This window comes from Schistocerca americana, chromosome 2 (assembly GCF_021461395.2).
Source record: "Schistocerca americana isolate TAMUIC-IGC-003095 chromosome 2, iqSchAmer2.1, whole genome shotgun sequence".
Classification (NCBI taxonomy): domain Eukaryota; kingdom Metazoa; phylum Arthropoda; class Insecta; order Orthoptera; family Acrididae; genus Schistocerca; species Schistocerca americana.
Genome location: NC_060120.1, coordinates 34,974,506 through 34,998,513, shown reverse-complemented (window position 1 = coordinate 34,998,513; position 24,008 = coordinate 34,974,506). Strand labels below are relative to the sequence as shown.

Here is a 24,008-nt window from a genome sequence, read left to right as displayed (position 1 = left end):
TGTCGAAGCACTTACCATTGAAGCTAACTTTCTCCCACATAAATGTGACACGTTTTTGTGATCTCAGTCATTCATCATTCACATGGAGCACTTTAAAAAGTCATTGTTAAAACCATCCATTTGTGTTACAGGTTCCTTGCAAATTCGATGCTTTCCAAGCGACATGAAACCAACTTTTTCTACTGTTCATACAGGTCTGACACTTTCACTTAAAACTCTCTTTACAGGTCTATTGCTGACACCACATGGTTCTGTTGGAGTCCATTGTTGTGTCTTCAAATGTCAACAGTTGGAGACCTGCTTTAAAATTCGTGTTTGAAAAAGTTATAAATGCAGTAAAAATCCCACTTGCCTGCTTTCACACCTACACTGCTAAAAGAAAAAAAAAAAAAAAAAAAAAAAAAAAAAAAAAAAAAAAAAAAACTGAAAGTTGAATCAATAATACGGTTGTCGTGAAGTACTGCATCATGTAGGAGTGAGATTCTCGCTGTCTAGGTGTAACTTGCTGCTAACCGCTCGGAAAGAGAATGAATATTATTGGCTGACAGTGGCTAGTGGAGGGGGATGCACAGAGCGGCTGAAAACTGGGCAGCCTTCCAACGTGACACGGACTTTAGTTGCTATGAAATATATGCACATCCCCTGAAGATGGCTCAGATGTCAATACTGGCTAGGAAACCATTTGTGTGACCTGAGGATGAAAAATACAATATAAGAAAGATATTATTTTTCTGCACAAACTGCTTTGACGTAACATCAGTCATAACAACTAAAGGCACATTCAGTTGCTTATTAAAATATTTTGTTTCTTGTTGCTTTCAGTTTGGAGCCATGTAAGAATATTATGAAAAGGAAAGTTGCTCCTCACCATATAGCGGAGATGCTGAGTCACATATACACTATGTGATCAAAAATATCCGGTCACCTGGCTGAAAATGACTTAAAATTTCATGGCACCCTGCATCGGTAATGCTGGAATTCAGTATGGTGTTGGCCCACCCTTATCCTTGATGACAGCTTCCACTCTCGCAGGCATACGTTCAGTCAGGTGCTGGAAGGTTTCCTTGGGGAATGGCAGCCTATTCTTCACATAGTGCTGCATTGAGGAAAGGTATCAATGTTGGTCTGTGAGGTCTGGCACAAAGTCGGCATTCCAAAACATCGCAAAGCCGATCTAGAGGATTCAGGTCAAGACTGTGTGTATGCCAGTCCATTACAGGGATGTTATTGTGGTGTAACCACTCCACCACAGGCCAGGTATTATGAACAGGTGCTCGATCGTGTTGAAAGAAGCAGTCACCATCCCTGAATTGCTCTTCAACAGTGTAGGCCTGTGCTGTGATAGTGCCATGCAAAACAACAAATGGTGCAAGCCCGTTCCATGAAAAACTTGACCACACCATAACACCACTGCCTCCAAATTTTACTGTTGGCACTACACACGCTGACAGGTGACGTTGACTGGGCATTTGCCATACTCACACCCTGCCATCGGATCACCACATTGTGTACCATGATTAGTCACTCCACATAACGTTTTTACACTGTCCAATTGTCCAGTGTTTACGCTCCTTACACCAAGTGAGGTGTCGTTTGCATGTACCGGCTTGATGTGTAGCTTATGAGCAGCCGCTCGACCATGAAATTCAAGGAATTCCTGTGTGATGGTCTGGATAGATGTCTAGCTATTACACATTACGACCCTCTGCAATTGTCTGCGGTCTCTGTCAGACAACAGACGATGTCAGTCTGTACGCTTTTGTGCTGTACGTGACCCTTCATGTTCCACTTCACTACCACATTGGAAACAGTGGACCTAGGGATGTTTAGTGGTGTGGAAATCTCGTGTACAGACATATGACACAAGTGACATTCAATCACCTAACCACGTTTGAAGTCCGGGAGTTCCACAGAGCGCCCTGTTCTGCTCTCTCACAATGTCTAACGACTACTGAGGTTGCTGATGTGGATTACCTGGCAGTAGATGGCAGCACAATGCACCTAATGTGAAAAATATATGTTTTTGGGGGTGCCTGGATATTTTTGATCACATAGTGTAGGCACAACAAAAAGACACTCACAAATAAGCTTTCAGCCAAGAAAGCCATTGTCGAAAATAGATCACACACACCCACACGAACACACGCAAATGCAACTCACACATACGTGACTGCAGTCTCTGGCAGCTGAGCCACACTGCGAGCAGCACTGCATGATGGGAGTGGCATCTGGGTGGGGGTAAGGAGGAGGCTGGGGTGGGAATGGGGAGAGATAGTAGGGTAGGGGTAGGGGGCACTGAAGTGCAGCTGGGGAGTGCGCAAGGAGGAGGTGGAGAGAGAATACGGCAGCTAGGTGCAGTTGGGAGGTTAGACGGAGGGCAGGGGAGAGGCTGGGGGTAGCGGAAAAGGAGAAACAAAAAAGAATGGGTGCGATGGCGAAATGGAGACTGTGTACTGTGGGGATGGGAACAGGGAAGGAACTGGATGGGTGAGGACAATGACTAACTACGATTGAGGACAGGGGGGTTACGGGAATGTAGGATATATTACAAGGAGAGTTCCCACCTGTGGAATTAAGAAAAGTTGGTGTCGGTAGGAAGCATCCATATGGCACAGATTGTGAAGCAGTCATTGAAATGAAGGCTGTCGTATTGGGCAGCACGCTCAGCGACAGGGTGGGTCCACTTGTTTCTTGGCCACAGTTTGTCAGTTGCCATACATGCGGACAGACCGCACAGTGGTTGCAGCTTAGCTTGTAGATCAAATGACTGGTTTCACAGGTAGCCCTGCCTTTGATGAGATAGGTGATATTTTTGACCGGACTGGATTAGGAGGTGGAGGGAGGATGTATGGGAGATAGGTCTTGCTTCTAGATCTATTACAGGAATATGAGCCATGAGGTAAGGCGTTGGGAACAGGGGTTGTGTAAGGATGGATGAGTATATTATGTAGGTTTGGTGGATGGTGGAATACCAGTGTGGGAGGTGTGGGAAGGACAGTGGGTAGGACATTTATCATTTCAGGTCATGACGAGAGGTAGTCGAAACTGTGGTGGAGAATGTAATTCAGTTGCTCCAGTCCTGTGTGGTACTCAATACCACCCAGGATTGGAGCAACTGAATTACATTCTTTGCCAGGGTTTCGACTACCTCTCCGTCGTCCACCAAACCTCACAATGTATTCGTCCATCCCTGCACAACCCCTGTTCCCAACCCCTTAGCTTATGGCTCCTATCCCTGTAACAGACCTTGATGCAAGAACTTGTCCCGTACATCCTCCAACATTCCATGTGGGCATGACAACGAACAAACTGTCTGTCTGCATGAATGGCTACCAACAAACTGTGGTAAAGAAAGAAGTGTACCACCCTGTTGCTGAGCATGCTGACCAATACGACATCCTTCATTTCAATGAATGCCTCACAGCCTGTGCATATGGTTTCTTGCCACCAACACTAGCTTTTCTGAATTTGCAGGTGGGAATTCTCCCTGCAATGTATCCTGTTACCCTAACCGTTGTGGCCTCAACCTTTGTTAGTCATTGTCCTCACCCAACCATCCCCTTCCCTGTTCCCATTCCAGCACTACACAGCCCTCATTCCACCAACACACCCAGTCTTACTACACTCCTTTTCTGCCCCCTCCCCCCGTATCCTCTCCCCTGCCTTCCATCTAACCTCTTGACTGCACCTAGCTGCCCTACCCTCTCTCCACCTCGTGCCTGCGCACTCCCCAGCAGCACTTCAGTGTTTCTTACCACTGTCCTACTATCCCTCCACACCTCTGCCCCCTGCCCCAGTCTCCTTACCACCACCCAGGTGCCACTCCCATCACACACTGCTGGTGCTGCTCACTGTGTGGCTCCAGCTGCCAGAGACTGCAGTCATGTGTGTGAGTTGTGTGTGCTTGCTTGTGTGTGTGTGTGTGTGTGTGTGTGTGTGTGTGTGTGTGTGTGTGTGTCCTTTCATGGCTGAAAGCTTATTTGTGACAGGCTTTTTGTTGTGCCAGTCTGTGACTCAGCTATCTGGTGAGTAGCAACTTTCCTTTTCATAATATTGTTACATTGTATCCTGGATTTTTCATTGTTTGATCAGTTTGAAGCCATTTCAGTTTAATCATAAATGAGACTCGAAAAATGCTTTTATTATAATTATTAAAACAAGGTGTATTTGTTTTATTAAATGTCTGTTCATCAGCTGTTGTGACATCACAGGATATGTTGGATAGAGAAATTAGTGCTGGGGGGGGGTTATCCAAAAAGCTTATTAGTGAAGCAGATGTGGAGACAACTTGTGTTGTGGTTCACAATATGTTCGGCAGTTGGATTGTCAAGTTTGCTGTTGTTTGGCACAGTTTAGTGGTGGCCATCCATGCGAGTAGACATTTGACTACTTTCATGCCCATGTAGAATGGTGCTCAGTAGTAACTACAGTATAGCAGATATATATAACATGGCTGCTTTCAGAAGTGGCCCTATTACTTGTTTGGTAGAAAATGCCTGTGACCGGACTGCAGTAGGTGGTGTTTGGTGGCTGTTTGGGATAGGCCTTGCAGCTGGGCCAACCACAAAGCAATGACCCATGGGGTAAAGGGTTGGAATATGGATGGACAAGGATATCCTGTAGGTTGGGTAGGCGGTGGAACACTATTTTGAGTGATGTGTGTTGGATTTGTCTCTGTTCTATGTCAGAAAGTCTCTTCCTTACAGCCTCGCCACCCACATCTGAACCTGACTGAACAGGTGACAGTTGTGTATAATACTAACCCTTTGCCCTGGAAGTCCAGAGAGACTGTCGTTGGGATTGTTCACAAACATACTGTTTTTTGTTAGTAGCGTACAGATAATGGACAATGGTGGGCATCAATATTACATCCAGATGTATCTCAATTGTGCACAGTCCTGGTGTTTGCTGGGCAACTGGTTTCTGAGGCACAAAAAGACCAGACCACTTACAGTAGGACCATGCTTTATAAAGCACTGATGTTCACCCCAGTCATTGGTTTGAAGAGCACTACACAATGCCTGTGTGTCTAGCTTTATATTCTAGTACTTCAAAAACTGTGTGGTTTATTAGTCTTGGGTGTGTTACAGTGTATAGTTTGGGATTTTAATGTAATATTCTTCCTCCCAAGAGCAGTGTATTGCAAGAACAGCTCAGAAATAGGTATCGTTAGAGACAACAAAAGATTTGATACTTTGCTTCATCTACTGATTATGACCAGAAGATTAACAATCTGCATTATAAGACGTTCTCATAGAATCTTTTGTTTTGTGGTGACAGATCAGAAATTTGTTTGCTTATTTTTCATATATGTATTGTTTTATGCTAAGTTTTTTGTGTATTAAAAGAGTTCTCTAAAATTCTTTGGAGTTCTTTCATTTAAAAAGTTAATATATTGAGATGAAAAATATTTTTTCTACACTAATTTTAATCATTTTCCTGTTCTAGTTTTATTCTGGTAAGAAGACACCTTTGACGTTACATCGTTTGCTGCATCTTATCTGGACCCATGCACGCCACCTAGCTGGTTACGAACAGCAAGATGCGCACGAATTTTTCATAGCTGCGCTCGATGTCCTTCATCGTCACTGTAAGGGCACCAGCCCTCTTCCCACAAGCAATCCACATCATTGCAATTGCATCATAGATCAGATATTTACAGGTGGTTTGCAGTCAGATGTTGTCTGCCAAGCTTGCAAGTAAGTGAGCTAATAGTCAAATATTTGCCATGTCATTTAATTTTCACTAAAACTGTTTTTGTGATTAAATATTAATCATATGAAAAATAGACCAACCTTTTAACAAACACTGAACGTTAAAATAAAGTAACCAAGTGTTTTCAGAAGCATGTTTAATACCAATTGATACATTGCGGGAAAAATTTCCATTCGAGATCTCCAATGCCACATGCCATCAATAGGAAAATCTGTAGAAGTGGCTTATTATTGTGAATGGTGTACTGCTTTGTATAGACCCTGAATGACTGGATGAATAGTTATGGCAGTTGCGGTTGTATTAAAATAATGATATTCAAAATAGTTTACATTCAAGCAAATTAGAAACACAGCCAGGTTCATATCAGTGAAGTTGTCACTGTTGTGGTAGGAAAAAGTAAAGCTTTGCAGAGTATCCATTATAGATTAGATTAGACAATGGAAAAAGCAGGATGGAATGTAACAGTATTGTGAAAGGAAAGTTGCTACTCACCATATAGTAGAGACGCTGAGTCACAGGTGGACACAACAAAAAGACTCTCACAAATATAGCTTTCGGCCAGTAAGGCCTACATCAGAATTAGACAACACACACACACACACACTTACACACTCGCATAAACGCAACTCACACACACGACTACAGCCTCAGGCAACTGAGGCCACACTGCGAGCAACAGCACAAGTACGTGATGGGAGTGGCGACTGGGTGGGGGTAAGGAGGAGGATGGGGGGAGGGGGATAGTATGATAGGGGTGGCAGACAGTGAAATTCTGCAGATTATGCAGGTAAGGGGAGGGGAGATGTGGGGAGGGGTGAGTAGTGGTAAAGGAGAGAAATAAAAAGACTGGGTGTGATGGTGGAATGAAGGCTGTGTAGTGCTGGAATGGGAACAGGAAAGGGGCTGGATGGGTGAGAACAGTGACTAACGAAGGTTGAGGCCAGGAGGGTTACGGGAGCATAGGGTGTATTGCAGGGGCAGTTGCCACCTGCGCAATTCAGAAAAGCTGGTGTTGGTGGGAAGGATCCATATGACACAGGCTGTGAAGCAGTCATTGACATGAGGGATGTCGTGTTTGGCAGTGTGCTCAGCAATGGGGTGGTCCACTTGTTTTGGCCACAATTTGTCAGTGGCTATTCATGTGGACAGACAGCTTGTTGGGTGTCATGCCCACATAAAAATCAACACAGTGGTTGCAGCTTAGCTTGTAGCTCACATGACTGGTTTCACAGGTAGCCCTGCTTTTGAAGGGACAGGTGATTTTCATGACTGGACTGGAGTAGGTGGTGGTGGGAGGATGTATGGGACAGGCCTTGCATCTAGGTCTATTACAGGGATATTAGCCATGAGGTTAAGGGTTGGGAGTAGGGGTGGTGTATGGATGGATGAGTATATTATGTAGGTTCGGTGGACAACGGAATACCACTGTGGGAGAGGTCAGGAGGATAGTGGGCAGGACATTTCCCATTTCAGGGCATGACAAGAGATAATCGAAACCCTGGCGAAGAATGTACCAAGTCCTGCAGGACTGAATTTGGGAGTGGGGCTAAAGGTAAGGCCTTTGGAAAGGATTGAAATTTCTGTGAGTTTAAGGCTTCTGGAGGAAAGGTTCATGATTGTGTCTCAGGTCTGTTTAGGTTCTCGATTCTGTGTGGTGGTGGGAGTGAGTTTTGGAGGGCGGGGTAAATGTAGTAGGTCTTCAAGGCAGGGTTTGTCAGCTATGAGGGGACGTGGAGGAGGTTCGGAGGTTGTGTTTTAGGAGGGGTGAACAGTGGTACTCCAAGGCAGGAGTAGGAAGTGAAGCAGGGTGGAGAGGTTTTTGAGGTGGAATTGTGAATTTTACTCTAGTTCCTGGAGAGCAAGAGTTTTAATGTGAGTTGTGGGTTCCAAGAATTTGGAATTGCATAGCAGGAGAATTTTGTGGCTAGAAAGAAGGTGCTGAAAGGAGGTTTTGGCTTAGTTGATATGGTTTTGCAGGACTATGTTGGTGAGGGCCAAGGATTGGCGGAATCTGAACAGGTGGAGGCCATTGGAAAGAGGGGTGGCAGCCAGAGATGGGTAATTTGATGGTAAGGCCATTTGGGGGGATTACATGAGCCAAGCTACAATGCAGGAACAGTATGTGGGACTGGGTTCTGGCTAGGGATAAGGGAACTTTTTTGTATTGAGGCTGATGGAAGGAGCAAGGATCCGTGGTGGTGGAAAAAAATGTGAAAAATTATGTAAATAATGTAGTATTACGATAAAAAAAAATCGCAAAAATACACCCAAATACGTGTGAAAAATCACGAGAAGGCTGAAACTGAGGTAAAAGGGGGAAACGATGAAATCTGAGGGAGTCGACAGTAGCGAAAGGTGGGTCTCACTAAAATTGGCAAGAAGTCACGACGACATCAAAGAAAAGATATAAATAATATATAAATATATATTTTACTGTAGGAAGCAAGTTTGAGGGCAGATAAGTATGAAGAAGGGGGATAACAGGTGTGAATGGATGAGGTGGAATTAGTGGGTGCAAACTGAGCTAGAACGGAGAAAGAATGAGGGGTGGGGAAGGGTTTGTAGGATGAGATACAAGATCATTTGGCACCAGAAAGGTGTGGGAAATGGCATGGGAAAATAAGGGAGAGTGATCAGTTAGAAGGTGTGGATTAATGATATCAGCGGAAGTGATGTGGAACTTTAGATGCTGCACCAACAATCAGCGTGGTCTTGTAGCTGTCATTTGTGTGCGGCTGAGATGGTTGATACAGTGTGACTAGTAAGCAGAGCATGCAGTGCAGTTTGTAAGGCGACAAGAGAAACACAGGCAAGAAGAGAAAGGAGGACAGATATTGAGTATAGTGATGCATTAGAAAATATCAACAAAGGAAAACGGCACTGGGTTAGGATTGAAGAAAAGCTGGCAGGCAAAAATAAACAATGGAAAATCCAGTATGGAATGTAAAAAAAATTGTGAAAAGGAAAGTTGGTACTCACCATATGGCGAAGATGCTGAGTCGCAGATAGTCACAACAAAAAGACTGTCACAAACATACCTTTCAGCCAGTAAGGCCTTCGTCAAAATTAGATGACAACAAATACATATACACAGACATGCAAACGCAACTTATACATGTGAATGCAGTCTCAGGCAACTGAGGCCACACTGCGAGCAGCAGCACCAGTGCATGATGGGGTGGCGACTGGGTGGGGGGTAAGGAAGAGGCTGAGGTGAGAAGGGGGAGGGATAGTAGGATAGGGGTGCCGGACAGTGACGTGCTGTTGGGGAACGCCAGGGAGTAGGTGGGAAGGGGGTAGGGGAGCTGCGTACAGCCGGGAGGTTAAACAGAGGGCAGAGGAGAGGTGGGAAGGGGGCAGGGGATAGCAGAAAAGGAGAGAAGTAAAAAGACTGGGTGCAATGGAGGAAAGAGGGCTGTGTAGTGCTGGAATGGGGACAGAGAAGGGTTGGGGTGGGTGAGGACAGTAACTAACGAAGGTTGAGGCCAGGAGGGTTACGGGAACATAGGATGTATTGTGGGGAAAGATCCCACTTGCGCAATTCAGAAAAGCTGGTGTTGGTGGGAAGGATCCGTATGGCACAGGCTGTGAAGCACTCATTGAAGTGAAGGATGTCATATCTGGCTGCGTGCTCAGCAACAGGGTGGCTCACATGTTTCTTGGCCTCTGTTTGTCGGTGGCCATTCGTGCCGACAGACAGCTTGTTGGGTGTCATGCCCACATAGAATGCAGCACAGTGGTTGCAGCTTAGCTTGTAGATCACATGAAGGGTTTCACAGGTACCCCGGTCTTTGATGGGATTGATGATGTTTGTGACTGGACTTTTGCTACTCTACCCTTTTTTGCGCCTTGTCCCTGTGTGCTCCTCAACAGCATGTCAGTGTCTGCCACCCATACTCTACTACTCCTCCGCCTCCCCGCCCCAGCCTCCTCCGTACCTCAATCCATTCGCCACTCCCATCATGCACTGATTCTGCTGCTCACAGTGTTGTCTCAGGTGCCTGAGACTGTAGTCGTGGTGCGAGTTGTGTTTGTATGAGTGTGTTTGTGTTTGTATGTGATTGTTGTCTAATTTTGATGAAGGCCTTACTGGCCGAAAGCCATATTTGTGACAGTCGTTTTGTTTTGCCTGTATGCGACTCAGTGTCTCTGCTATATGGTGAGTAGCAACTTTCCTTTTCAGAATATTGATAGAGTAGAGTAGATTAGGTTAGATCAGATGTAATTTTCATTCCAATTGATCCATAGTGAAGAGAATCCTCTGGGATGTGGAACATGTCAGAAAACAACAATACACAATAAACATTTACAAAATAAGAACAGATATGCTAACGTACTTTCCACGGGTCCCAAATGAAATTGCCATTATGGATGTGGAATTGGTAAAAAGAAAGAAAGAAAGAAAAATTCTTATGCTTATTTACATTTCAAAGGTATAAACCTTGTCACCAAATATTAAATGCTCAATACAGTTAGATGCATATGATAGTTCTCAGGCTATTGTATCCACACATCACCAAAATAAATAAATAAAATAAAACAAAAAACATTTCACAGCACTTATTTACAATGATTGCATTACTGCACAAATTTTTTACAGAAGTCAGGTTGTATGCAATACTCACATTATGTGATATTATTAACATATGCACAACAGTGGGTTGTGCTAAGAAATTCATCAATGGAGTAGGAGTTGGCCACCAATAAATCCTTTGGACTCTTCTCAAACTGATCTTTATTATTAGTTAAACTTTTTTTGGCTGCTGGCATGTTATTGAAAATGTGCATTTCTGAATAGTGTACCCTTTTCTGAATCAGAGTAAGTGATTTTAAATCTGTGAAAATTTTTCTTTTTTTCTATTATTGATTATAAAACATATTACTTTGCAAACTAGCAAGTAGAAATCCAGCCTTATTATTGGAAACCTTATTTCACATCACAGAAGATGAATGTCATTTCACATAAGATGATAAATTAATAGGGGTGAAGGGTGTGAGGACAGCAAGTTACCTTTTTAAAGACTTGTAGTTTATGATTCAATCTGCTTCATAAAATGTTCTTTAATGGATGTGTAAAAGAAATCTCAACAATATTTGGAAAAAGATTGATTGCTACTCACCATAAATATGACACGTTGACTTGCAGACAGGCACAACAAAAATACTGTTGCGCATTTAGTTTTCGAGCAAAGCTTTCTTCAGAAAAGAAGAGACACACACATTCACACAAAAAAGCACACCTCATGCACACATGACCATCATCTTGGATCAGAATGCAACTGTCATGTTGAGTGGCAGTCTGGGGTGGTGCAGGGAAGGGGGGGGGGGGGGATTGGAGGGTATGGGTGGGGCGAGAGAAGACGCTGTCTGCATTGCATGCAGGGACTAGATGGCAGCATGGGAAGACTGCCAGGTGCAGTGAGATGAGGAGGGGGAGTGGAAAATGAGAGGAGCAGGGAAGGGGAAAGGTGATTGGGCAGAAGGCGGCACACAGTGGGGGTGAGGGGACATAAGTAGGGAGTAGGTGATAGGATTTGGGGGGGGGGGGGGGTTACAGTAGGTTACGATGGGTTGAGGGCAGGATAGTGTGAGGAGAGGAAAACATGTTGTAAGGACAACTTGCATCTCTGCAGTTCAAAAAAGCTGGTGGTGGAGGGGAGGATCCAGATGGCCCGAGTTGCAAAGCAGCGATTGAAATCAAGCATGTTTTTTCAGCTTTATATTGTGCCACAGGGTTGCATTCCATGCCCTCATCTACAGTTTGGCAATGGCCGTTTATCTTTGTGGACAGCTGGTTGGTAGTCATACGAACATAAAAAGATGTGCAGTGATTGCAGCAGAGCTGTTATATGATGTGGCTGTTTTCACAGGTGGTCCAGCCTCTGATGGGTCAAGATAAGCCTGCAACAGGACTGGAATGTGAAGTGGTAGGTAGGTGAAGTGGTCAAGTCTTTTTACCTGAGTTTTCCACAGTGATATGATCCCTCTGGGAAGGGTCTGGGATTGGGAAAGACATGGGGATGGATGTGGTGTGGGTAACTGAACACCACTTTGGGAAGGGTGTAGGATGTGTCTTATTTCAGGGCCCGATGATTGGTAACCAAAGCTCTAATGAAGAATGTGGTTCAGTTGTCCGAATCCAGGGTGGTATTGAGTGGCTAACAGGGCACTCCTTTGTAGCTGGTTCTGGAGATAGTGGTCTAGGAGTGTGTGGGGAAATGACGTGGGAGACCTGTTTGTGGATTAGGTCTGAGGGATAGTGCCTATTTGTAAAGGCCTTGGTGAGACATTAAGCATACCGGGCAAGGTAGTTCTTGTCACTGCAGACATGCTGTTTCCAGGTAGCCAGGTGGGTAGGAGGGATGAGGGATTTTTTGGTGTGTTAGGGATGGCAACTGTCAAAATGCAGGTACTGTTGGCGCTTGGGGGGTTTAATGTCACCCACCCTTCACAACATCTGAGTCCATCCCTGTGCTACTCCCAACCCCACAGCCTCTACTGAAGTCATCCCCCCCCCCCTCCCCCCCCCCCCTCTCAATTCTGTGCTCGCAGCTCTTCTCTATTAACGTCCCCTCACCCTCATTGTAAACTGCCCTCTGCCATTCCCCCTTCCATTTTTTCCCCTACCCTTTACTCCTCCTTTCCTGTTCCCTGTTAACCCCCCAACCTGTCTGTCTCGTAGCCTCTTGATGCTGCACATGGCAGTCTTGCATGCTTCCATCTAGTCCCTGCATGCTCTGCCAGACAGTGGTCTTTTCTTCTCCCAGTGACACCCTGTTATCCCTCCCCCTTCACTGTCCCACTTGACACTGCCGCTAAACGTGACAGTTGCTTTCCGGTGTGTGTGTGTGTGTGTGTGTGTGTGTGTGTGTGTGTGTGTGTGTGTGTGTGTGTGTTTTCCTTTTCCTTTTCCTTCTCTGAAGACAGCTTTGACTGAAAGCGAAATGTGTAACAGTCTTTTTGTTGTGCCTTTATAGTGAGTAGCAACCTACACTTTTCCTAACATTGTTGATATTCCAACCTGGAGTTTCCATGTTTGTAAAGGAATTGTGTGTGTTGTGAGTGGTGAGGTCCCAACCATCCTAGATGTGTTGGGACCTCTTTAGGGAGAATGGACATTATCATGCATTAAGATATTTTTCGTAGTCATTATATCTATGTTATGTATGTTGCTAGTGTCATATAGATGTTACCCGTGTGTTGTGAAGGAATTTCGTAATGTATTGTAAAATCTGTTTGGTGCTATTTCACAGTCACAGATTTTTGTATTATAATAATATTTTACTATATGGAGCTTCTGAAATTTGTCGGTTGTGATGTGTGGGTCTTGTAGGAAAGATAATCCAATGCTCATAATCAGCATCAGCACTAAGACTCTACAATTTCATTATCACTAACTGTGTGTTGATTTCCTGGAGCTCACCTCAAGTGTAAAATATATACAGAGATGTATACAATATTACAAGTGGGGCAGGCTTGGTTAATTGTTTTCAGTGCATTGACATTTTAGGACCTCTGTTAGGTTTCAAATTCTCTCTGCATGAGCTCCTGAAGAGGGGCAGCAGCTTTTTCAGTAGTTGCAAGGGCAACAGTCTGGATGATCGACTGATCTGGCCTTGTAACAATAGTCAAAACGGCCTTGCTGTGCTGGTACTGCGAACGGCTGAAAGCAAGGGGAAACTACAGCCGTAATTTTTCCCGAGGGCATGCAGCTTTACTGTATGATTAAATGATGATGGCGTCCTCTTGGGTAAAATATTCCGGAGGTAAAATAGTCCCCCATTCGGATCTCCGGGCGGGGACTACTCAGGAGGATGTCGTTATCAGGAGAAAGAAAACTGGCGTTCTACGGATCGGAGCGTGGAATGTCAGATCCCTTAATCGGGCAGGTAGGTTAGAAAATTTAAAAAGGGAAATGGATAGGTTGAAGTTAGATATAGTGGGGATTAGTGAAGTTCGGTGGCAGGAGGAACAAGACTTCTGGTCAGGTGACTACAGGTTTATAAACACAAAATCAAATAGGGGTAACGGAGGAGTAGGTTTCATAACGAATAGGAAAATAGGAGTGCGGGTAAGCTACTACAAACAGCATAGTGAATGCATTATTGTGGCCAAGATAGATACGAACCCCACACCTACTACAGTAGTACAAGTTTATATGCCAACTAGCTCTGCAGATGACGAAGAAATGTATGATGAAATAAAAGAAATTATTCAGATAGTGAAGGGAGACGAAAATTTAATAGTCATGAGTGACTGGAATTCGAATGTAGGAAAAGGGAGAGAAGGAAACATAGTCGGTGAATATGGATTGGGGCTAAGAAATGAAAGAGGAAGCCGCCTGGTAGAATTTTGCACAGAGCACAACATAATCATAGCTAACACTTGGTTTAAGAATCATGAAAGAAGGCTGTATACATGAAAGAACCCTGGAGATACTAAAAGGTATCAGATAGATTATATGATGGTAAGACAGAGATTTAGGAACCAGGTTTTAAATTGTAAGACATTTCCAGGGGCAGATGTGGACTCTGACCACAATCTATTGGTTATGACCTGTAGATTAAAACTGAAGAAACTGCAAAAAGGTGGAAATTTAAGGAGATGGGACCTGGATAAACTGAAAGAACCAGAGGTTGTACAGAGTTTCAGGGAGAGCATAAGGGAGCAATTGACAGGAATGGGGGAAAGAAATACGGTAGGAGAAGAATGGGTAGCTTTGAGGGATGAAGTAGTGAAGGCAGCATTGGATCAAGTAGGTAAAAAGACGAGGGCTGGTAGAAATCCTTGGGTAACAGAAGAAATATTGAATTTAATTGATGAAAGGAGAAAATATATAAATGCAGTAAATGAAGCAGGCAAAAAGGAATACAAACGTCTCAAAAATGAGATCGACAGGAAGTGCAAAATGGCTAAGCAGGGATGGCTAGAGGACAAATGTAAGGATGTAGCGGCTTATCTCACTAGGGGTAAGATAGATACTGCCTACAGGAAAATTAAAGAGACCTTTGGAGATAAGAGAACGACTTGTATGAATATCAAGAGCTCAGAAGGAAACCCAGTTCTAAGCAAAGAAGGGAAAGCAGAAAGGTGGAAGCAGTATATAGAGGGTCTATACAAGGGCGATGTGCTTGAGGACAATATTATGGAAATGGAAGAGGATGTAGATGAAGATGAAATGGGAGTTACGATACTGCGTGAAGAGTTTGACAGAGCACTGAAAGACCTGAGTCGAAACAAGGCCCCTGGAGTAGACAACATTCCATTGGAACTACTGACGGCCTTGGGAGAACCAGTCCTGACAAAACTCTACCATCTGGTGAGCAAGATGTATGAAACAGGCGAAATACCCTCAGACTTCAAGAAGAATATAATAATTCCAATCCCAAAGAAAGCAGGTGTTGACAGATGTGAAAATTACCGAACTATCAGTTTAATAAGTCACAGCTGCAAAAATACTAACATGAATTCTTTACAGACGAATGGAAAAACTAGTAGAAGCCAACCTCGGGGAAGATCAGTTTGGATTCCGTAGAAACACTGGAACACGTGAGGCAATACTGACCTTACGACTTATCTTAGAAGAAAGATTAAGGAAAGGCAAAACTACGTTTCTAGCATTTGTAGACTTAGAGAAAGCTTTTGACAATGTTGACTGGAATATTCTCTTCCAAATTCTAAAGGTGGCAGGGGTAAAATACAGGGTGCGAAAGGCTATTTACAATTTGTACAGAAACCAGATGGCAGTTATAAGAGTCGACGGACATGAAAGGGAAGCAGTGGTTGGGAAGGGAGTAAGACAGGGTTGTAGCCTCTCCCCGATGTTGTTCAATCTGTATATTGAGCAACCAGTAAAGGAAACAAAAGAAAAATTCGGAGTAGGTATTAAAATCCATGGAGAAGAAATAAAAACTTTGAGGTTCGCCGATGACATTGTAATTCTGTCAGGGACAGCAAAGGACTTGGAAGAGCAGTTGAATGGAATGGACAGTGTCTTGAAAGGAGGATATAAGATGAACATCAACAAAACCAAAACGAGGATAATGGAGTGTAGTTGAATTAAGTCGGGTGATGCTGAGGGAATTAGATTAGGAAATGAGACATTTAAAGTAGTAAAGGAGTTTTGCTATTTGGGGAGTAAAATAACTGATGATGGTCGAAGTAGAGAGGATATAAAATGTAGACTGGCAATGGCAAGGAAAGCTTTTCTGAAGAAGAGAAATTTGTTAACATCGAGTATAGATTTAAGTGTCAGGAAGTCATTTCTGAAAGTATTTGTATGGAGTGTAGCCATGTATGGAAGTGAAACATGGACGATAAATAGTTTGGACAAGAAGAGAATAGAAGCATTCGAAATGTGGTGCTACAGAAGAATGCTGAAGATTAGATGGGTAGATCACATAACTAATGAGGAAGTATTGAACAGGATTGGGGAGAAGAGAAGTTTGTGGCACAACTTGACCAGAAGACGGGATCGGTTGGTAGGACATGTTCTGAGGCATCAAGGGATCACCAATTTAGTATTGGAGGGCAGCGTGGAGGGTAAAAATCGTAGAGGGAGACCAAGAGATGAATACACTAAGCAGATTCAGAAGGATGTAGGTTGCAGTAGGTACTGGGAGATGAAGCAGCTTGCACAGGATAGAGTAACATGGAGAGCTGCATCAAACCAGTCTCAGGACTGAAGACCACAACAACAACGAGCAGTAAGAGTTCAAGTGAGCACTTATAATTTAACATTAATCAAGTACATCATCATAACCTGGATTGGCAAGCTGACTTAGACTGATTGGTCAATGGAGTGGTTAAGACACAGGACTTGCCATTAGGAAGTTTGGCCATCAAGATTTGCAATTGACACCTTAGAAACTGTGATCTCTTTTGTAATAATAAACAAACAAACACTGTCTGGGTCACAACCTTTTTTTTTTTTTTTTTACTGACTGCTGGTTGCAGTCTACACTGCAGATCATCTTCAGGTCTGGCACCGCAAAGTACAATTTGTCAACTAACATAAAAACCAAATTTTACATTAGCTGACAAGTTGCACTTTGTGGCATCAAACTTGAAGATGATCTGCAACACTGGTAATTAGTAAATAAAAAGTTGTGGTCCTGATGGTATTTGTTTATTTATTTCATTGAGAGTTAGGTTTTCTGTGGACACCTGTATTGGATACAGCAATTGATGGGATAATTTCTTTGAGGGAGGTATCTGCTATTTATATATTGACCTCATATGAAGAAAAATCCTGTGCTCTCGTGAATCTTTGCATTATATGATTCAATCAGATTTGATATGCAACTCATCACAAATGAAACACGGGACAGTACACTGCTTCACTTCAAATGTGCTTTCAATGTAAGCTGCCAAGTGCTCTGAACGTCAACGCGTAATAGCTGCAAAAAATTACACTTAACTGACAGAAGGTACTGATAACCTTAATAGGCATTGTATTTGATATATCCTCCAGAAAGTATTGGTAGTGTGCAGCACCAAAAATATATTTTGAGTTCCTTATTCCAAACAAAAATTTAACACTATAAGCAGCTGAATACCTCTACATCTACACTTCCTTTTACATATTGTATGTTAAGTGACAGGACACCATATGTCGTTTCACAGCTTTATTATATTGCTAGTCAGAGATTTGCATTTTGCAGAGATTAGTACAATAAGCAGAGTATTTATTTAATCCTCAACAGTCTCCCCACCCTGTATAGCCCATCCTGGTTGATCTCCAGTGGGATGACCATTTGCACTGGCTGAGTAATATTTCTTCCATCCAGGGTTTGAAGAATTAAGGTCCTCTCCATTACATCTTTCCCTGCCCTTGCCTCCATAATTCGGGCTCTCTTGCACGTCTCTTGGCTGTCTCTCTCTTGTAAGAGCAAAATGTCTTCCACTCTTTAACTGGTTCCTTGTTAGAATGCTGTACTTCATGAAAGTTCCTTAATTCTAACAAATATTCTTTCTTTCATGTTTTCATAAAATGATTTTGCAGCTTTTCTTGTAGCTTCGCCTCTCTTCACAGATCTCTCTGTATGCTCTATTCAGGACCAGTGGGCATTGTAGTTAACAGTTCTCCCATTAAAGTTGTCAGCACACGGCATGAGCTAGTTGATGTGATTTTGCACTCTCCAGTGGCGATTGTTGGCTTTATTTGGCTCGCCAACCAAACAGTTTGTTAAAAAAATTGAACACTCATAGACTTCCTATGTTAGCCCTGTTAAAATGAACATTTCCTGTTGTTCTGTTTGTGGTATACATAGATAAAAACTTCAACATCTGTGAATGTGTAATAAGAAAAATAAATTAAAGATACATGTCCACTCAGGAAAGACATCAACTTACAAAAGCTCGCGAAATTAAACTGACTCATTCCTGGCAGAGAGCACATTTACATAGCATCAAATATCACAGAAATTATTTCTATTATTTTCATATCAAACTCCCACAACATTTTAGAAAACGCGAAGCTGAAAAAAAAGATTTACAGAGAGTGGGATGCGAACCCTCATCCAATTTATACTCAGTTCCATATTTTGGTGCCTGAGCTAAACTAAACTTTGCTGAAACCTGACCCAAATTACCCTCAGTTTCTCTACTTTAATTGCCTAAGTATTATTGATATTTAATTATAACAAATCCTGAGAAGAATGACATGTTTCCATGAATTCTAAATGGGTCATTGCCTTAAAATGGCATACTATCATAACAAGTGAGTTATAAAGTGAAAATAACTAAATACGCAAATTCTTTAACCACCAGCATGACATTTCCCATCATTTTATTACAACAGATTCTACCAGTAATGATTCATTCTCCAGACATTCAACATGCTGGTGTTTAGAAACAACATATATTCATAGGGTGTAATGTATAACCTAAAACCCATTGAATATGGGCTTCTGCGTAATGCAACAAATACAGTATGGCATCTTTTTTCCTGCTTGTGACATTAGGAGCGTTCTTGCTCCCTATTGGTATTGGTTCTACTTTACGTGGCATATTGCTGAAATGGGGCAGAACTTATTTTTGATAATATAATGTAATTCAATAGATAAAAAAAAACACACACACACACACACACACACACACACACACACACACACACACACACATAAGAGAAGGCTGTAATTGTGCAAGCTTTCAGAGCCAGTGGCTCCTTCTTCTGGCAGAAAGGTTGGAGGGGAAGGAAGAGGGATGAATGAAAAGGACTGGAGAGATCTAGGAAAAGGGGAAATTTCGGAAAAGTCAGAGAACTGCAGGTCTGGGGAGACTTACTGGATGGAATGAAAGGCTTTCTTTTGTGTTTCACATTTTGAATGGGTTCTCAATGAGAAATAGCATGAAGTGATGCCACAAAACAGAGCGTCCCGTCAGTTAGCTAACAGCTTTAGAAATGACTTGGTGTCAGTGCTTCTGATTGTTCATGTGTGATTGATTATGAGTTTAGGGTGGCTTCTAAAATCCAAAGTGTTCCTTCATCTACAAGAGATTTTCCCAGAACTTCTCTGAGACACTTTTCATTGCTCCTAGCATGCATTACCGGCAGCCTCTTTACCAAGCCTCCCATGGTATAATAAACGTCCACGAGACATCTTGCTGAGTAAGTGCTGGCAGCTAAACGTTGCGTCCTTGAAGGAAGCGAGTGATGTCTTTCAATTCTGTGTTTACTGCTTGAAATGTTTTTGCATTATCCAATTAAATAGTATTTGGCAGACCTCTTCTTGCAGTAAATCTTCCTATGGCCATCAATAATTTATCTGTTCTCATTCCAGATAAGAGTTTGAGGTGGAGAACTGTTGTTGTAGCACATGTGAATAGTAAGATACAGCACTTTGGCAACAATTTGCCAGGTCTGACCAAGTTGCCCCATGAAAGCTGAGCTTGTTGCCGTAAATGGCTTATTGAATTTAATGCGATTGGGTGGTAAAGAAGGTTCTAACTTGCATCCTCACACACTTCTGGTTACCTTACAAGGAAGACACTCGTGTATGACCCCTTTTACTCCGTGTCTTCCCCTTAAAATCCAAAATTCATTCCATAATTAAGCTAATACTATAGTATAGGTGTTGTAATCATCTGTGCGTCTGTCGAGTAAGCAACTTAGTAAATGGATGAGAACTTTTTAATAGCAGTGGATGCTTTTCCAGTAAATTCATCTCTGTAATGTGATGTCATCCTCCAAGCCACGAGTCCATCCTGAAGGAACAGGTTGTAACATTTTATCTTTGATTTCATTGGAACGTTGCTCTTGTTTGTAAGCATGAGGTATTTGCCAGAAAACTTTCCTGCTGGACCATTTTTATCCAGTTGAGTACTGCTGATAATAGTTGATGGGCAGTGAATTTGCCCCTTACGTTTTTTGAGCATATAAAGTTATGGTTGAAATGGAGATTCCACACCATTATATGCAATAGTTTCCAAAGAGAACTGTATTTTGCTGCATCAGTGGAACACACCATGCATTAACAGTCAACGCTTGTTCATATACCTTTCATGTCTCTGGCAGAGGGTCGTAAGAGAAGGGTTGTGGAGGCCAAGTTTCAGATGTTTGAGTGAGCCATGAGGTCCGTGCCACCATAGCATCAAAGATTGTAATCTCTCTGTGAGTGATCCATGTGATAGCAATTTTGCTGGATCGATTGTGGTGGGGTAGTGTCACCCTGTGATGATGTTAAAATTTCATGGATTTCAATTCCTCTGTTAACAACAATTGTATTCCAGCAATTTGGATCAGTTTGTTTACAGCTAGTTGCTACCATGGAATTACTTGGCATTATTATGTTTGTGATGTTATGTCCATAAGACTGGCAGAAATGTCTCAGAAGTTTAAACTGTGTGAGGCAGCTAGCAGTGCAAGGCACAGAAGTATTACCCTTTTGATAGGAGAAACTCTGTTTTTACTATGAGACCTGAGTTTCTCCTAGCGTATACAATTTTCAAACAACTTACGGGAATTCGGCCAGGTAATATTTACAGTGACCACTGATCTGTTTTTACTAACAACCAAATGGACAATTGTATTTTCAGTCTCTTCTAATGTACAACACTACTCCATATACCCTTTCTTGGGCACCACTAAGTACATGGACGTGTGAGATTTGTAGTTATTGACTGTGCAGTCCTGTCCATCTAGGTAATCTGAATGACTGTGGATGAATGGATGGTGATGTCCGAAATTACCATTGGGGTGCTTAGTCTGGAGGCAAGATCTCATCCCATTGTATGCCTTTACGCCATTTGCTTGAGAAAGGATTTCTCCTGGTATATATACCAAAGATAAGAGGCTAGAGGATTATAAAATTTCACTGCCATGTGCAGTAACTGACGTTTAGTCGCAGGTCCATCTCACAGTAATTTATTGGTAATGAGATGGTGACCAAAGAAGAGTGAATCTGATTCTACATCCCAGTCATTGCCTAAGACTGTGGTAATGCCTAAGACTGTGGAATGTTCTTTAGCTGACCACCCTTCTGTTTTCCATATGTCCCTTAGTATATTTGAATTCATAGCCCATTTTGCCATTGGAAATTTTGCTTGTTGTAATAGACCTGTCAGCTGGCTGTATGTAGATGTGACTGTATTATCCTCCTTGCAGCTGCAGCTTCCATGAAAGTGCTTTTTTCTAGAAGCTCTGCTGCAGTAGGAAACCTGTCCCCTAAACCTTATAGCCAAATCACGCAACAGTGCAGAAAGGAGAAATGGACTGCATGTAAAGCCCAGTAGTAAACATGTAAATGATGACATTGTTCATAGTTTGCCAAACTGTGCTTCCTTTTTCTCAACATTAGATCTCTTTCATTTTCATTCAGTGATAGTTGTAAGAATGTTTGAGTGCCATCCTCAACAACTGCCTTTTGGTACTAAAGTTGACCATATTTCAGATAACAAATCTAAAATGTCATTAAGTGACAGTAAATATTTTTTTCATGATGAAGCATAAAAGACAGTTGTCCACTTTATTCCCAGTCTTTCCTTTCTCGCTGTAACATGAGGCAGGTAGAATACTTCATGTGAAGTGTCCTGCCTACTGATCTCCTCAGCATACTCATTCTGAGTGTAAGGCAGCATCTGTGAATTATATATCCCATGAAAACGAGTCTTACTAGAGAATTTTCTTCGTAACAACATAAAGCATCTTTCTGTATTACAAAAATCTGAAGAAAGGGTCGTCTTTCTTGCTTAGTAATGGAACTACCCTCCAGCCTTCTACCCTGTAAATATTGTGAAATGGTGGCATGTTTCAGTGAGAGTGATCTTTTTTGTTATTCTCTTATCCCCAACAGTTCGAAGTCTGAGAAGTGATGCATGTCCTTATCTAAGAATTTAGAATCTTCTCTGAGCTGCACTTGGCTAACAGTAACATGCCCAACAATAATACTTGACCTGTGCCGACTGAAAATCCATCCAAATCTAGGAGGAAGAAGAACTGCCAAATCAATGAGGAGTATTACTGTGTGACTGTTTATTATTTTATAATATTGGTCTGCACGTTTAAAAATTTCAGAGGGAACTGGTGCTCATCGTTATTGAGATCAGTAAGTTGCAACTTGTGGATGGTAATATCTTATGGAACAGCTGGAAGTGAGGAGTACATGTTCCTACGTTCAAAGGTGGAGAATGTCAAGGTATTCTTTTACGAGCTCCTCAGCTTGAAGTGAACAAATTTGCAATTTGTTGACATGAAGTGTGCTAACTCAAATCCTACAACACCTAATGGATGGCCAGTGATGACTTAATGTTGCAAGCTTTTGACCAAATTCTTGCTGATAAAGCTGTATTAGCTTCCAGTGTCAAGTAAAGAGCATGTATGTTTCATCAGTTCATCGGTCCTGTGATCCAAACAGAGGTAGTTTGAGAATACCTGAAGAGAGCCAGTTGAACATGGATCTTTCCCACGAAGACTCACAGTTCTTCGTTGCAGATAGATACATGATGAGACTTCTTGCATCTAAAACAAGCTACTTTACACTGAGCTGACAAAAGTCATGGGACACCTCACAATATTGTGTTGGACCTTGTTTTTTTGGTGTAGTGCAGCAACCCAATGTGCCACAGACTCTACAAGTCATAGTTTCCTGAAGGAATATTGAGCAATGTTGCCTCTAGAGTCATCCATAATTGTGAAAGTATTGCCAGTGTAGGATTTTGTGCTTGAACTGACCTTTCAACTATGTCCCATAAATGTTCAACGGGATTCATATCAGGTAATCTGGGTGGCCAGATCATTCATTTGAGTTGTCCAGAATGTTGTTAAAACCATTGGTGAACAATTGTGGTCTAGTGCCGTAGCCCACTGTCATCCATAAAAATTCCAGTGTTGTGAAGTCCACAAATGGCTGCAAATTGTCTCCAAGAGGTTTAATTGGACCAGAAGACCCAGTCCATTCCATATAAACACACCCCAAACCGTTATGGACCCACTACGACCTTGCACTGTGTGTTGTTGGGTCCACGTCTTTGTAGGGTCAGCACCACACTCGAACACTACCGTCAGCTATTACCATCTGAAATTGGGCCTCATCTGACCAGGCCACAGTCTTCCAGTTCTCTACGGTCCAACTGCTATTGTCACTAGGGCAAGAGAGGAGCTACAGACGATGTACTGTTAGCAAAGCACTAGCATTGGTCATCCGCTGCCATAGCCCATTTCTCCGCACAATCCTAATGGATTGTGTGTTGTACATCCGATATTGATTTCTGTGGTTATTTCATGCAGTGTTGCTTGTCTGTAGCACTGACAACTCTGCACAAATGCTACTGCTGTCAGTCATTAATTGAGGGCTAATCGGCCACTGCACTGTTCACGGTGAGAGCTAATGCCTGAAATTTGGTATTCTCAGTACAGTCTTGACACTGTGGACCTCGGAATATTAAGTTCCCTAATAATTTCCTAAGTGGAATGTCCCGTTTGGCTAGCTGCAACTACCATTCTGCGTTCAAGGTCCTTTAATTCCCATTGTGCGGCCATAATCACATCGGGAACATTTTCACATGAATAACCTAAGTACAAATGACAGCTCTGCCAATGCACTTGCCTTTCATACCTTGTGTACGTGATACTACTACCATCTGTATATGCACATATCGCTATCCCATGCCTTTTGTCACCTCAAGGTATATTTCCGCTTGTCGCTCCTATTGTTGATGCTTGATATCTTCATACAGTTTTGTGCCCAATGAAGACATGAATCACAAAACATACAATTTCTATTGTAGTTGCAGATGTGGACGTGAGTGCATGTAAAATTTTACTATCTCTAATTTTGTTGGTAATCGTAGTT

At 42.5% G+C, this 24,008-nt stretch overlaps 1 protein-coding gene across 1 annotated transcript in view; it reads left to right on the top strand.

The window, feature by feature from the left end:
* Positions 1–24,008, top strand: part of LOC124595803 (ubiquitin carboxyl-terminal hydrolase 22) — a 135,200-nt gene that overhangs the window by 59,635 nt on the left and 51,557 nt on the right. Inside the window, exon 5 of the mRNA XM_047134694.1 lies at positions 5,449–5,699. Coding sequence (XP_046990650.1) covers positions 5,449–5,699 — 251 coding nt within the window. The remainder of the gene's footprint in view (positions 1–5,448; positions 5,700–24,008) is intronic.